We start from the raw sequence: 14,338 nt of genomic DNA, 5'->3' as shown, positions 1-14,338 counted from the left end.
ATCGGCGCGTCTTTTGCTACAGCATTCGCAGCCGTATGGGCACTCCAAGCTATCTCAGCTGGTCAGGCGCAAATTGACGCACTCACACGTACGTCTGCGCCGCAGGTGGCGTCCATAACCTCTCAAACGTCGGCATTTGCGTCCTACGCTATTAATGCTGTCCTGGACTCTGCGAGCCGTACGGCGGTTGCAGCCGACAATTCGGTGGCAATACGCAGGGCCTTGTGGCTACGGGAATGGAAGGCAGATTCGGCTTCCAAAAAGTGCTTAACTGGTTTGCCATTTTCTGGCGACCGCTTGTTTGGTGAGAGATTGGATGAAATCATCAAACAATCCAAGGGAAAGGAAACATCCTTACCCCAGGCCAAACCAAAAACACCCCAACAGAGGAGGGGACAGTCGAGGTTTCGGTCCTTTCGGGGTGCGGGCAGGTCCCAATTCTCCTCGTCCAAAAGGCCGCAGAAGGATCAGAGAAACTCCGACGCGTGGCGGTCCAAATCACGCCCTAAAAAGACCGCCGGAGGTGCCGCTACCAAGGCGGCTTCCTCATGACTTACGGCCTCCTCACACCGCATCCTCGGTCGGTGGCAGGCTCTCCCGCTTTTGCGACACCTGGCTACCACAAGTAAAAGACCGTTGGGTGAGAGACATTTTGTCTCACGGTTATAGGATAGAGTTCAGCTCTCGTCCTCCGACTCGATTCTTCAGAACATCTCCGCCTCCCGAGCGAGCCGATGCTCTGCTGCAGGCGGTGGACATTCTGAAGGCAGTAGGAGTGGTGGTCCCGGTTCCTCTTCAGCAACAGCGTCACGGTTTCTACTCCAACCTGTTTGTGGTTCCAAAGAAGGACGGGTCCTTCCGTCCTGGTTTGGACCTAAAACTGCTCAACAAACACGTAAGGACCAGGCGGTTGCGGATGGAATCCCTCCTCCACTCTCAGGGTCACTCTGTGATACCCTACTTAGACGATCTGCTGGTCAAGGCACCCTCTCAAGAGGCATGCCAACACAGCCTCAACGTCACTCTGGAGATTCTCCAGAGTTTCGGGTGGATCATCAATTTTCCAAAGTCAAATCTGACACCGGTCCAATCGCTGACATATCTTGGCATGGAGTTTCATACTCGTCCAGCGATAGTGAAGCTTCCGCTGGACAAACAGCGTCCGCTACAGACAGGGGTACAATCTCTCCTTCAAGGTCGGTCACACCCCTTGAGGCGCCTCATGCACTTCCTGGGGAAGATGGTGGCAGCAATGGAAGCAGTACCTTTCGCGCAGTTTCGCCTGCGTCTCCTTCAAGGGGACTGGGAGGTGGTTACGACGGACGCGAGCCTGTCAGGGTGGGGAGCAGTTTTTCTCCACCACAGGGCTCAGGGTACGTGGACTCAGCAAGAGTCCTCACTTCAGATCAATGTATTGGAGATCAGGGCAGTGTATCTTGCCCTAAAAGCGTTCCAGCAGTGGCTGGAAGGCAAGCAGATCCGAATTCAGTCGGACAACTCCACAGCGGTGGCTTACATCAACCACCAAGGTGGGACACGCAGCTGGCAAGCCTTCCAGGAAGTCCGGCGGATTCTGCTGTGGGGGGAAGACGATTGGTCGCAGTTTCAGCTTCCTTATGTGTTTCCTCCTCTGGCACTGTTGCCCAGAGTGTTACGCAAAATCAGGGCCGACTGCCGCCGCGCCATCCTCGTCGCTCCAGACTGGCCGAGGAGGTCGTGGTACCCAGATCTGTGGCATCTCATGGTCGGCCACCCATGGGCACTGCCAGATCGACCAGATTTGCTGTCTCAAGGGCCGTTTTTCCATCTGAATTCTGCGGCCCTCAACCTGACTGTGTGGCCATTGAGTCCTGGATCCTAGCGTCTTCAGGATTATCTCAAGAGGTCATTGCCACTATGAGACAGGCTAGGAAACCAACGTCCGCCAAGATCTACCACAGGACGTGGAAAATATTCCTGTCGTGGTGCTCTGCTCAGGCGTTTTCTCCCTGGCCTTTTGCCTTGCCCACTTTTCTGTCCTTTCTTCAATCCGGATTGGAAAAGGGTTTGTCGCTAGGCTCCCTTAAGGGACAAGTCTCTGCGCTCTCTGTGTTTTTTCAGAAGCGCCTGGCCAGGCTCCCACAGGTACGCACGTTCCTGCAGGGGGTTTGTCACATCGTCCCTCCTTACAAGCGTCCGTTAGAACCCTGGGATCTGAACAGGGTGCTGATGGTCCTTCAGAAACCACCGTTCGAGCCAATGAGGGATATTTCGCTCGCACGCCTTTCGCAGAAAGTGGTTTTTCTAGTAGCAGTCACCTCACTTCGGAGAGTGTCTGAGTTGGCAGCGTTATCATGCAAAGCTCCTTTCCTGGTGTTTCACCAGGACAAGGTGGTTCTGCGTCCGGTTCCGGAATTCCTCCCTAAGGTGGTATCCCCTTTTCATCTCAATCAGGACATCTCCTTACCCTCGTTTTGTCCTCATCCAGTTCACCAATGTGAAAAGGATTTTCACTTGTTAGATCTGGTGAGAGCACTCAGACTCTACATTTCTCGTACGGCGCCCCTGCGCCGCTCGGATGCACTCTTTGTCCTTGTCGCTGGCCAGCGTAAAGGGACACAAGCTTCCAAATCAACCCTAGCTCGGTGGATCAAGGAACCAATTCTCGAAGCTTACCGTTCCTCGGGACTTCCGGTTCCCTCAGGACTGAAGGCCCATTCTACCAGGGCCGTGGGAGCGTCCTGGGCCTTGCGACACCAGGCTACGGCTCAGCAGGTGTGTCAGGCAGCTACCTGGTCGAGCCTGCACACTTTCACAAAACACTATCAGGTGCATACCTATGCTTCGGCAGATGCCAGCCTAGGTAGGCAAGTCCTTCAGGCGGCAGTTGCCCACCTGTAGGACGGAGCCGTTACGGCTCTATTATGAGGTATTATTTACCCACCCAGGGACTGCTTTTGGACGTCCCAATTGTCTGGGTCTCCCAATTAGGAGCGACAAAGAAGAAGGGAATTTTGTTTACTTACCGTAAATTCCTTTTCTTCTAGCTCCAATTGGGAGACCCAGCACCCGCCCCTGTTTTTTGTATACACATGTTGTTCATGTTAAATGGTTTCAGTTCTCCGATATTCCTTCGGATTGAATTTACTTTAAACCAGTTTATAATTTTTTCCTCCTGGCTTTTGCACCAAAACTGATGAGCCCGTAGCAGCACGGGGGGTGTATAGCCTGAAGGGGAGGGGCTTTACACTTTTAGTGTAATGCTTTGTGTGGCCTCCGGAGGCATAGCTATACACCCCAATTGTCTGGGTCTCCCAATTGGAGCTAGAAGAAAAGGAATTTACGGTAAGTAAACAAAATTCCCTTCTTTGCGACCTGTACCTCTTGTGCGGCTAAGTTACCTGCGGGTTCCACCTACCCACACTGTGAGCAATGCTCAACCCCTGTTTTGCTTGCTCAGCCGGAGCCTCGGTCACTAGTGGGCCCCTCGGCTCAGGTAGACCCCCCTGCTCCCCCTGTCCAGGCGGCAGGGACAGAGTTTGCCGTTTTTGCTGAAAAACTCTGAGTCACTCTCACAATCCATGGCTCAGTCTATGGACAAATGGTCTGCCAAGCTGCTTGAAGCTTTGCAGTCCAGACCGGTCCTTACACAGGCCCCGGGCCCTGTTGGATCGTTGCCTCCAGGCCCCTCTCTGTCCGCGCCGCAGCGCGTTCCCAGGGGGAGCCCTAGGTCTCACGTGGAGGACTCCTGCCCGGACCACAGTCCCAGACCGGCTAAGCGGGCCCGCTGGGAATCTTCAACCGACTTCTTCACGCTGCTCGGGTTCCCAGCTTGAGGACTCTCTGGAGGACGAGGCGGACGTCGCAGCTCAGGGCTCTGACCCTGACGTTGCTCTCAATCTTGATACACCTGAAGGGGGCGCCGTAGTAAATGACCTTATCTCGTCCATCAACCAGGTGTTAGATATATCTCCCCCGCCGCCACCTGTAGAGGAGTCGACTTCTCAGCAAGAGAAACACCAGTTTCGGTTCCCTAAACGTACACGGAGTGCGTTTTTCGATCACTCTAACTTCAGAGATGCTGTCCAGAAGCCTAGAGCGGTTCCGGACAAGCGCTTTACTAAGCGCCTTACTGACACACGTTACCCCTTCCCCTCTGACGTAGTTAAGGGTTGGGCTCAATGTCCCAAGGTGGATCCCCCAGTCTCTAGATTGGCGGCTAGATCTGTGGTATCGGTTGCAGATGGCTCATCGCTAAAGGATGCCACTGACAGGCAGATAGAGATCCTGGTGAAATCCATCTATGAAGCCACGGGCGCGTCTTTTGCCCCGGCTTTTGCAGCCGTGTGGGCACTCCAAGCTATCTCAGCTTGTCTGGCTGAGATTAATGCGGTCACACGTAATTCTGCTCCGCAGGTTGCGTCTTTGACTTCTCAGGCGTCAGCTTTTTCTTCCTACGCCATGAACGCAGTTCTAGACTCTGCTAGCCGTACAGCGGTGGCATCCGCTAACTCTGTGGCAGTCCGCAGGGCCATGTGGCTGCGCGAATGGAAGGCAGACTCGGCTTCCAAGAGGTTCTTAACCGGTTTGCCGTTTTCTGGCGACCGCTTGTTTGGCGAACGATTGGATGAGATTATTAAGGAATCCAAGGGAAAGGACTCCTCCTTACCCCAGTCCAAACCGAAGAGACCTCAGCAACGGAAAATACAATCGAGGTTTCGGTCCTTTCGTCCCTCCGCCAAGCCTCAATCCTCTTCGTCCAGCAGGCCGGAGAAAGGCCAGAGGAACTCCTATGCGTGGCGGGCTAAGCCACGCCCCCAAAAACCCGCCGGAGGCAATGCCTCCAAGGCGGCCTCTTCATGACTCTCGGCATCCCCGAACCGCATCCTCGGTCGGTGGCAGGCTCTCCCGCTTTTGCGACGCCTGGTGGCCACATGTTCAAGACCGATGGGTGAGAGACATTCTGTCTCACGGTTACAGGATAGAGTTCAGCTCTCGTCCCCCGACTCGTTTCTTCAGAACCTCTCCGCCCCCCGAGCGGGCCGATGCACTTTTTCAGGCGGTGAACGCTCTGAAGACAGAAGGAGTTGTGATCCCTGTTCCCCCCCAGGAACATGGTCGCGGCTTTTACTCCAACTTGTTTGTGGTGCCAAAGAAGGACGGCTCGTTCCGTCCCGTTCTGGACCTCAAACTGCTCAACAGACATGTGAGCACCAGACGGTTTCGGATGGAATCTCTCCGCTCGGTCATCGCTTCGATGTCACAAGGAGACTTCCTAGCATCGATCGACATCAAGGATGCTTATCTCCATGTGCCGATCGCATCCGAACATCAACGCTTTTTGCGTTTCGCCATCGGGGTTGAACACCTTCAGTTCGTGGCATTGCCTTTCGGCCTGGCGACAGCCCCACGGGTGTTCACCAAGGTCATGGCATCTGTTGTGGCGGTCCTACACTCTCAGGGCCACTCGGTGATTCCCTACTTAGACGATCTTCTGGTCAGGGCACCCTCTCAGATGGCGTGTCAAAACAGCCTTTCCGTCGCTCTGGCGACTCTCCAGCAGTTCGGGTGGATCATCAACTTCCCAAAATCCAAGTTGACACCGACCCAATCACTGACGTACCTTGGGATGGAGTTTCATACTCAGTCAGCGGTAGTCATGCTACCGCTGGACAAACAGCTTTCACTGCAGGCAGGGGTGCAATCTCTTCTTCGGGGTCAGTCACACCCCTTGAGGCGCCTCATGCACTTCCTGGGGAAGATGGTGGCAGCGATGGAGGCAGTGCCCTTCGCAATTCCATCTGCGGCCACTCCAGTGGGACATTCTCCGCAAATGGGACAGGAGGTCGACTTCCCTCGACAGGAACGTCTCTCTTTCCCTTGCAACCAAGACGTCACTTCAGTGGTGGCTCCTTCCCAACTCTGTCGCAGGGAAAATCCTTCCTACCACCAACCTGGGCTGTGGTCACCACGGACGCGAGCCTGTCAGTGTGGGAGGCGGTTTTTCTCCACCACAAGGCTCAGGGAACCTGGACTCCGATAGAGTCTTCCCTTCAGATCAATATTCTGGAGATAAGGGCAGTGTATCTAGCCCTATTGGCCTTTCATCGGTGGCTGGAGGGCAGGCAGATCCGGATCCAGTCGGACAACGCCACTGCCGTCGCATACATCAACCACCAAGGCGGCACTCGCAGTCGTCAAGCCTTCCAGGAAGTCCGACGGATTCTGCAGTGGGTGGAAGCCACAGCTTCCACCATCTCCGCAGTTCACATCCTGGGCGTAGAAAACTTGGAAGCAGATTTTCTCAGTCGTCAGGGCATGGACGCGGGGGAATGGTCTCTTCACCCAGACGTGTTTCGAGAGATCTGTCGCCGCTGGGGAACGCCGGACGTCGATCTCATGGCGTCACGGCACAACAACAAAGTCCCGGCATTCATGGCCCGGTCTCAAGATCACAGAGCTCTGGCGGCGGACGCATTAGTTCAGGATTGGTCGCAGTTTCGACTGCCTTATGTATTTCCTCCTCTGGCGATGCTGCCCAGAGTGCTGCGCAAAATCAGGTCCGACTGTCGTCGCGCCATTCTCGTCGCTCCAGATTGGCCGAGGCGGTCGTGGTACCCGGATCTGTGGCATCTCACGGTGGGTCAACCGTGGGTGCTCCCAGACCGCCCAGACTTGCTGTCACAAGGGCCGTTTTTCCACCTGAATTCTGTGGCCCTCAACCTGACTGTGTGGCCATTGAGTCCTGGGTCCTAGCGTCCTCAGGGTTATCTCAGGATGTCATTGCCACCATGAGACAGGCCAGGAAACCAACGTCCGCCAAGATCTATCACAGGTCTTGGAGGATCTTCTTATCCTGGTGCTCTGATAAGGGTTTTACTCCCTGGCCTTTTGCCTTACCCACTTTTCTTTCATTCCTTCAATCCGGAATGGACAAGGGGTTGTCTCTAGGCTCTCTCAAGGGACAAGTATCGGCGCTATCCGTATTTTTTCAAAAGCGTCTAGCCAGGCTTCCGCAGGTCCGCACGTTCCTGCAGGGAGTTTGCCACATAGTCCCACCTTACAAGCGTCCGCTGGAACCCTGGGACCTTAACAGGGTGCTAACGGCTCTTCAGAAACCACCTTTCGAGCCGCTGCGGGATGTCTCTTTATCACGTCTTTCGCAGAAGGTGGCATTTCTAGTGGCAGTTACATCGCTCCGTAGAGTGTCGGAGCTGGCAGCGCTGTCATGCAAACCCCCCTTCCTGGTTTTTCACCAGGATAAGGTGGTTCTGCGTCCTGTTCCGGAATTTCTCCCTAAGGTGGTATCTCCTTTTCATCTCAATCAGGATATCTCCTTACCTTCATTTTGCCCTAATCCAATTCACCAATGTGAAAAGGATTTGCACTCATTAGATCTGGTGAGAGCACTCCGGCTCTACGTGTCTCGCACGGCGCCCCTGCGCCGTTCAGATGCGCTCTTTGTCCTTGTCGCTGGCCAGCGTAAGGGTTCGCAGGCTTCCAAGTCAACCTTGGCTCGGTGGATCAAGGAACCGATTCTTGAAGCCTACCGTTCTTCTGGGCTTCCGCTTCCTTTGGGGCTGAAAGCCCATTCTACCAGAGCCGTGGGTGCGTCCTGGGCATTGCGGCACCGGGCTACGGCTCAGCAGGTGTGTCAGGCAGCTACGTGGTCTAGTCTGCACACTTTCACGAAACACTATCAGGTGCATACCTATGCTTCGGCAGACGCCAGTCTAGGTAGGCGAGTCCTACAGGCGGCGGTTGGCCACCTGTAAGAGGGGGTCGTTTTCGGCTCTTTTTATCGAGGTATTCTTTTACCCACCCAGGGACTGCTTTTGGACGTCCCAATTGTCTGGGTCTCCCAATGGAGCGACAAAGAAGAAGGGAATTTTGTTTACTTACCGTAAATTCCTTTTCTTCTAGCTCCTATTGGGAGACCCAGCACCCGCCCCTGTTCCCTTCGGGCTGGTTGTTCTTTTGTGTACACATGTTGTTCATGTTGAATGGTTCTTTTGGTTCATGGTTTTCAGTTCTCCGAACATCCTTCGGATTGAATTTACCTTAGACCAATTTATAAGTTTCCTCCTTCCTGCTTTTGCACCAAAACTGAGGAGCCCGTGATGCACGGGAGGGTGTATAGGCAGAGGGGAGGGGTTACACTTTTTAAAGTGTAATACTTTGTGTGGCCTCCGGAGGCAGAAGCTATACACCCAATTGTCTGGGTCTCCCAATAGGAGCTAGAAGAAAAGGAATTTACGGTAAGTAAACAAAATTCCCTTCTTTTTGCAGTTTTTCCACACTTGGAATTTTTTTGCTGTTTTCCAGTACACTATATGGTAAAACTTATGGTTTCATTTAAAAATACAACTCGTCCCGCAAAAAACAAGCCCTCATATGGCAAGATTGACCGAAAAATAAAAAAGTTACGGCTCTCGGAAGAAGGGGAGCAAAAAAAAAAACCAAAAAACTGAAAGCGCCCGGGGTCTGAAGGGGTTAAAAACCCAAAGGATTGGTAAAATACATTTAAATATTTGTTCCCCATTCTGTATCAATGTGTGTGTGTATATATACTATATATTTTTCCTTTAGTGTAGGGGTGGATCCAGTGACAATAATTTTAGATTTGTCAGTAGCATTTTTATTTATTTTTGCCTACCATTTTTTGTTTAATTTATTTTACATATTGTTCCCCCTCCTACCCAACCCCATGATTTCATGAAACCTTTTAGGGCTACTTATATATTGACATATTTTTATTTCCCTTGTGTCTGGCTGGTGTATTATCTCCAGTTACAAGGGAAAAGCATCTTTATAGCAGAATTGTCTGTTTCCCATGACCCGGCCCCTCCTGCCCTCTCTCCCCATACACCGTGATCACATGACTGCTGTGTATGGAGGAGGAGGCACCGTCAGAACTTGCTATTATTGCATACGCATCGCTTCTTTAGCACTATGTATACAGCGTTTGAGATGGTGTAGATAGTAATAAACAGTCTGTGCCTTCTCTGTGATCTTCTGATAGCCAGATTCCCGCTCCCACAGCTTCACAATCACGTAGGAGCCGGACCACCCAGAGGTCTGAGTGGTCCTGAGGCAGCTAAAAATGACTAAGTGATTCGCCCTGTAAGTGTTTCACACGGTTGGTTACATCTGAGGCATTTTTATACTGTTTACACCAGCTATTATTGAACTTTTGTCCACTGTCATGCAACTTGTGCATATATCACAATTTAGGCCACACAGCTCCTCCGCCCACTTTGTGATAGGTGAATTCCCTTTGAACATAATGAAGAATGGGTCTAAAACATATAAATGTGATGCAGTGCCTGTCAGACCTCTTTATTTATTTTTTTTTTTTTACGCCAACATGAAGCAATAGTCCATTATTCAGTATTGAAAATCGGTGTGCTTTCTCATCTTTAAATTGTGAATTCCATTGTTCACGTCATGGGTTTATACATTTCTTTATTAAATAATTCACAATTTTATCTTTCAGTCGGAGTCTGGAACTAAAGCAATTTTTTCCAAAGTGATGGTCATTACACGTAAGTCCATGAATGAAATATGGTTATTTAACGTCTTTTTATTACTTTTTATTGTCTTTCACATTAAGTCTTGCTTGTCATTCTACACACTGTACCATCTGAGTGTCCTAATGGGAATGTATGTGATCTCTTAGTAATTCATGGGTGATGTACAGATAGAAGCTGCTCCTTACAGCACACACACACACACACACACACACACACACACACACACACACACACACACACACACACACACACACACACACACACACATTAGGTCGGTATCTCCATTCATTGGACAGCCATCTCTCCTGACTTCCACATACACAGACACTCTCGCTGTGGCCGAGCTTTCCGGTATTCCCCATGACTGCTCTGGTAGCTGCTCAGCTCACACAATCAGCGGGTTTGGCCCATTTTCATCTAATGTGTATGAGGCCTTTACATCAGGATGAAATAATAAGCTTTTCTCAAACTTTTTTTTTCCTTCTAGTGATAAGTTGCTAATTATGTGAAGTGTCTGTTATGCATAGTGACAAACGACTTTAATATACATAGTTTATTTGTTCTTTCTTTCATCTTAGGAAACTTACCAGATCCTGGTAAAGGGCAAGACTTTTTAAAGAAATTTACACAAGTTTTAGAAGAAGATGAAAAGATTAGGGGCCAACTTGAAAAGATTGTGAGCCCAACCTGTTCATGCAAGCAGGCGGAAGTTTGTGTGGTGAGAATCGCCCCATAAATTACTTTGCCAGCTGCTAGCCTGTTAAGAAGTGTTGTCACAATAGTTACCTGTTGCGCGCACGCTTTCGCTCACGCTTTCGCTCACACTTTCGCTCACACTTTCGCTCACACTTTCGTTCACACTTTCGTTCACACTTTCGCTCACACTTTCACTCACACTTTCACTCACACTCACTTTCACTCTCACACAGACTCACACTCTTGCAGGATTTTTTTGACTTTTTGGAGCTTGGGCAGCCCTTTCAGGATATGTAACTTTTATTGGTGAACATTGCAGTAAACCCTGGAAGTTTATAGTCACATGGCGGCTAGTTAATGGAATGAATATTCACTCCTCTTCTCTCCCATAGTCACGCCCACCCCTCTGGCGGTGTAAGTGATTGGAACTTATGTTAATGAAATAATGAATATTCACCCCCTTCCCTGCCCACTACATAGAATCTCATCAGCACCAACTACCATCTCCTATCTCAGTAATGGGAAAGTCCTCACTGAATACAGATTTTACTTCAGTTGAGAATTTTGATAATGACTGATCAATTCTGGCAGAGGAAAAAAAGCAAATTTGATTGTAAAATTGCTTATTTTCATGTGCATTATTGATTTACATAATGAAAATTAATCTACAGTTACACTTTAAATGAATGGAGAACAGCTTGAGATTTTGAGTAGTCCTTTTACACAGAATCTTACCGATTTAGGGGCTGTGTACAGTGTGTCTTTTTAAGGCGGGAACAGTGTAACCTGCCTGAAAAATCACTTAAAAAATCCTTTGGAAAGAATACAAACCTTTGTAAAAACAACTTGCAGTAAACATGTTCTGTTTCTTGATTTGTCCACTGCTTGGACAGCCGTTTGTTAATTACATTGTTTGCCCCCAGTAAGGTAACATCTATACTCTCCTCCGGCACTGTTCCAGCGGTTTCGGCACTGCCTCTCCTGGGGATTGCATCACATTATGTTGCACCAATTAGTGCAGACTCCTTCTCGCTTCCATCGGACAAATCACATCTGGTGGAACCGAGATCTGCTGCTGCTGCTCTCACTTCCTCCAGATATATGGGATATGTTTAGAGGTGGAGAGAGTAAAACCAATGCCACTCGATCCCTGGGGGAGGCAGTGCCCACACCGCTGGAATGGTGTCAGCATTGGATGTGAGTATGCATGTTATTATTTTACTCTGGGGAAAAAAAATTGTGAGTGACAAAAAGTTGTCTGGTTAGTGGTCAATGCCTTTAAATGCTTCACGTTTGAAGAAGACTCAAAGGGGCTAAAAGAAGTGACCTGAGCCTTCTCCAGGCAGTTTCTGCTTGAAAGCAACATACCGTTTCATACTATAAGCTAAGAAATGAAGCACGCCGGTGGCTTTGCTGCCGTGTAAAGCATCCTCAAGGACACTTAGTGGAATTGTTCAGCCATGTCTAGTTGACAAACCAATTTAATGCTCTAATCTACATTTTTGAAGCATCGTTCCATGTAACATCAGTTTTTCTGCCTATTTAGTGTGTACATCTCTTGTTACCAGAATGTAAGTCACATGCATTATAATTTGATTATCTAGTAAGTAAAGTGAATGGTTCAGCTATTTATTCAATTTCTTCTCTCTCTCAATTTCACTAAAAATTCAAGCGTGATATTACTAAGAAACTGGGCAATCCCAAGCAGCCAACAAATCCTTTCCTGGAAATGATGAAGTTTCTGCTTGAACGGATAGCACCTGTGCACATCGACACCGAGTCTATAAGGTAAGAAGCTGCGTGTTATGACCTCTGTATAACGGAAGGATCGGGGCAGGAATGGTATCCACTTTATTGTATGCAAATGTAACCCCTTCATGATGGGCAATTTTATTTAATTTGTTCATTTTCTTTCTCCACCTTCCAAGAATCCTTATTTTTCTTTTATGGTGTTTTTTTTTTTTTCTTATTTTTGCTGGACAAACTTAGAATGACATCATTTATTTCAACATACAAATGGAAAAGAGGAAAACCTATCCTATAGGTGTGAACTTATGAAAAAGCAAAATACCTTTCATCCATTGTTTTTTTTATTTTCTGATTTGCAATAAAGATTACTTGGAAACATGATTTTTCAGGAAAACAGAATTCGGCATTACCAAACTTTTTCTCCACCCTCACGGCACCGCTTCTACCATAGGTTTTATTTAGTTCTATATTTTCCATATGACTTTTATGGACATGACAATATTAAGTGGTTGTTTTTTCTCTTAACCCTCCCCCCCTTCCTCCCCAATTTATTTAATTTGAAAGGGCATAAGGGAGGGTGTTGTCTGACAGTTCACTTTGTATGGGAGAGGCAGTGAGATGATTGTCAGCTGGTCGGCCAAAGCATTTTTAGGTCAGCAGCCGTGTAATGTATATGGGGGAGATTAGAGAGAGATTTTCTTTTAGTTTATGCTTTTATCTGATGAGCGATTTAAAGGTATATTCGCAGTTTGTTTCTTGAGCAATTCAGAGCTTTGCAGTCTCCCTTCTGGTCTCAGGAAAAGGGGGGGGGGGGACATTGCTCTTTGACTGATGGCTTGGTGAACTTTAGTATTAATAGTACCATAAAGCTCAGCACAAGGTCTGCGGTAACACTTTCAGCCGTTAGTGATTTGTTCTGGATTGTACAGATCGTTTTATAACACGCACCGCTACAGACAGCGAGAGCATAATTGGAGATTCGCAGACCTTCTCTGAAAGCTGCTGGCTGGTGATTTTCTAACTGTATCTCGTAAGATGAGCGCAAATTAGGGAGATGAGCAGCTATCTACTGTATAGAACTGGGCTGGAGAGGGATGATTGGGATGCTAAGAGTAAAGCTCCCTCTTAGAATGGAAGTACTGTGCAGTCTTGGCTAAGCGATACTGAGTGGGCTCAATCAAAACTAGCTGTGCACTATATACGATAAAAGCACTAACTGCAGAATGACAGCAGATAAAAAAAATAGAAAACTTGCTTATTTTCCTCCTGGCTGACTAATTAAAGCAATTTAAGAACTTGAGAACACCCCCTTAATGGCTCATGCGTACGTAACTTCTGTATATTCTGCAGCGATTTGACCGCACATGTTCGCTTCAAATCGCTGTAGAAACACTGCATAATGGATGCAGTATTTTTGTTAAAAAAAAAAGCTTATTTCATGCGCTATGGCTGCTGCCTCTCCCATAGACAGAGTGGGAGCTGCATCCAGAACGCACAAAAAATTGACATGTTGCTTTTATGAACGCACGGATTTGGGTCAAACTTTTAGCACTTAAATCGCTGCATTCATGAAAGCATCGTGCGCACGTCTCATGCACAATCTTCATAGATTGTGCAGGGGACGCAGGACGCATGCAGTTGCGCTGCAGTGCAATACGCAACATAAATGCATGTCAGTACGCAACGTACACATGATCCCTTAAAGTTATAGACGTCAAGGGCAGTTTTTCTTTACTTTTTAAAGGGATAAGCTGTGCTCACTTGCATACTGTGAGTTGAGCAGGGCCTGTGACGTCCTGTATACAGATATCTGCTTGCTGGTGTGAGTGTGTAATGTGTATCTCGCTCATGTCCTATAACATACAGAAATAAGCACAGCTGAACTACGCATTATTAAATGATTGTTTTGGGCTAAAAATAATTTGTGCTATTGAGTTTCATTAAAAAGTTTGCTATAGTCTAAAAGTACTGCAGTTCTCCAAGATACTAGTCTATTGACCTTTCGCTTTGTCCGTTTTATTGTATATTACCTGTCAAATGGGCTTTTGAGTTGGGGCTATATAAAGCTAAAGGTCCAACTCTACGCACCTTGATATAGATAAAGGGCTCATGTGTCACCCTGAGGAGGACAGCGGTGATTGCCATCCCCTTTCTAGCACTGGTGGTGGATATAGCAAAACCTCTTCTGACTTTAGACATTTCTGCACAAGGACGCGGTCACTGATGCTGACTTTTTTTAGGTATGAGCACTCTGTGTTTTTAGGCATATTCCACCTGAATAAATGCTGCAAACTGACCTCAAAGAATGAACATATAATGCACAGCAATGTAAACACGACATTGCTGTGCAAAATGTTCAGTCCTTTTACTTTTATTTTTTT

General features: G+C 48.3%; 1 protein-coding gene across 1 annotated transcript in view; it reads left to right on the top strand.

The window, feature by feature from the left end:
• PDS5B (PDS5 cohesin associated factor B) overlaps positions 1-14,338 on the top strand; it is a 316,943-nt gene that overhangs the window by 151,168 nt on the left and 151,437 nt on the right. Inside the window, exons 15-17 of the mRNA XM_075337338.1 lie at positions 9,476-9,524; positions 10,091-10,230; positions 11,881-11,996. Of these exons, the coding sequence (XP_075193453.1) occupies positions 9,476-9,524; positions 10,091-10,230; positions 11,881-11,996 (305 nt within the window). The remainder of the gene's footprint in view (positions 1-9,475; positions 9,525-10,090; positions 10,231-11,880; positions 11,997-14,338) is intronic.

This window comes from Anomaloglossus baeobatrachus, chromosome 2 (assembly GCF_048569485.1).
Source record: "Anomaloglossus baeobatrachus isolate aAnoBae1 chromosome 2, aAnoBae1.hap1, whole genome shotgun sequence".
Lineage (NCBI taxonomy): Eukaryota > Metazoa > Chordata > Amphibia > Anura > Aromobatidae > Anomaloglossus > Anomaloglossus baeobatrachus.
This window is presented reverse-complemented; position numbering and strand designations above follow the sequence as displayed.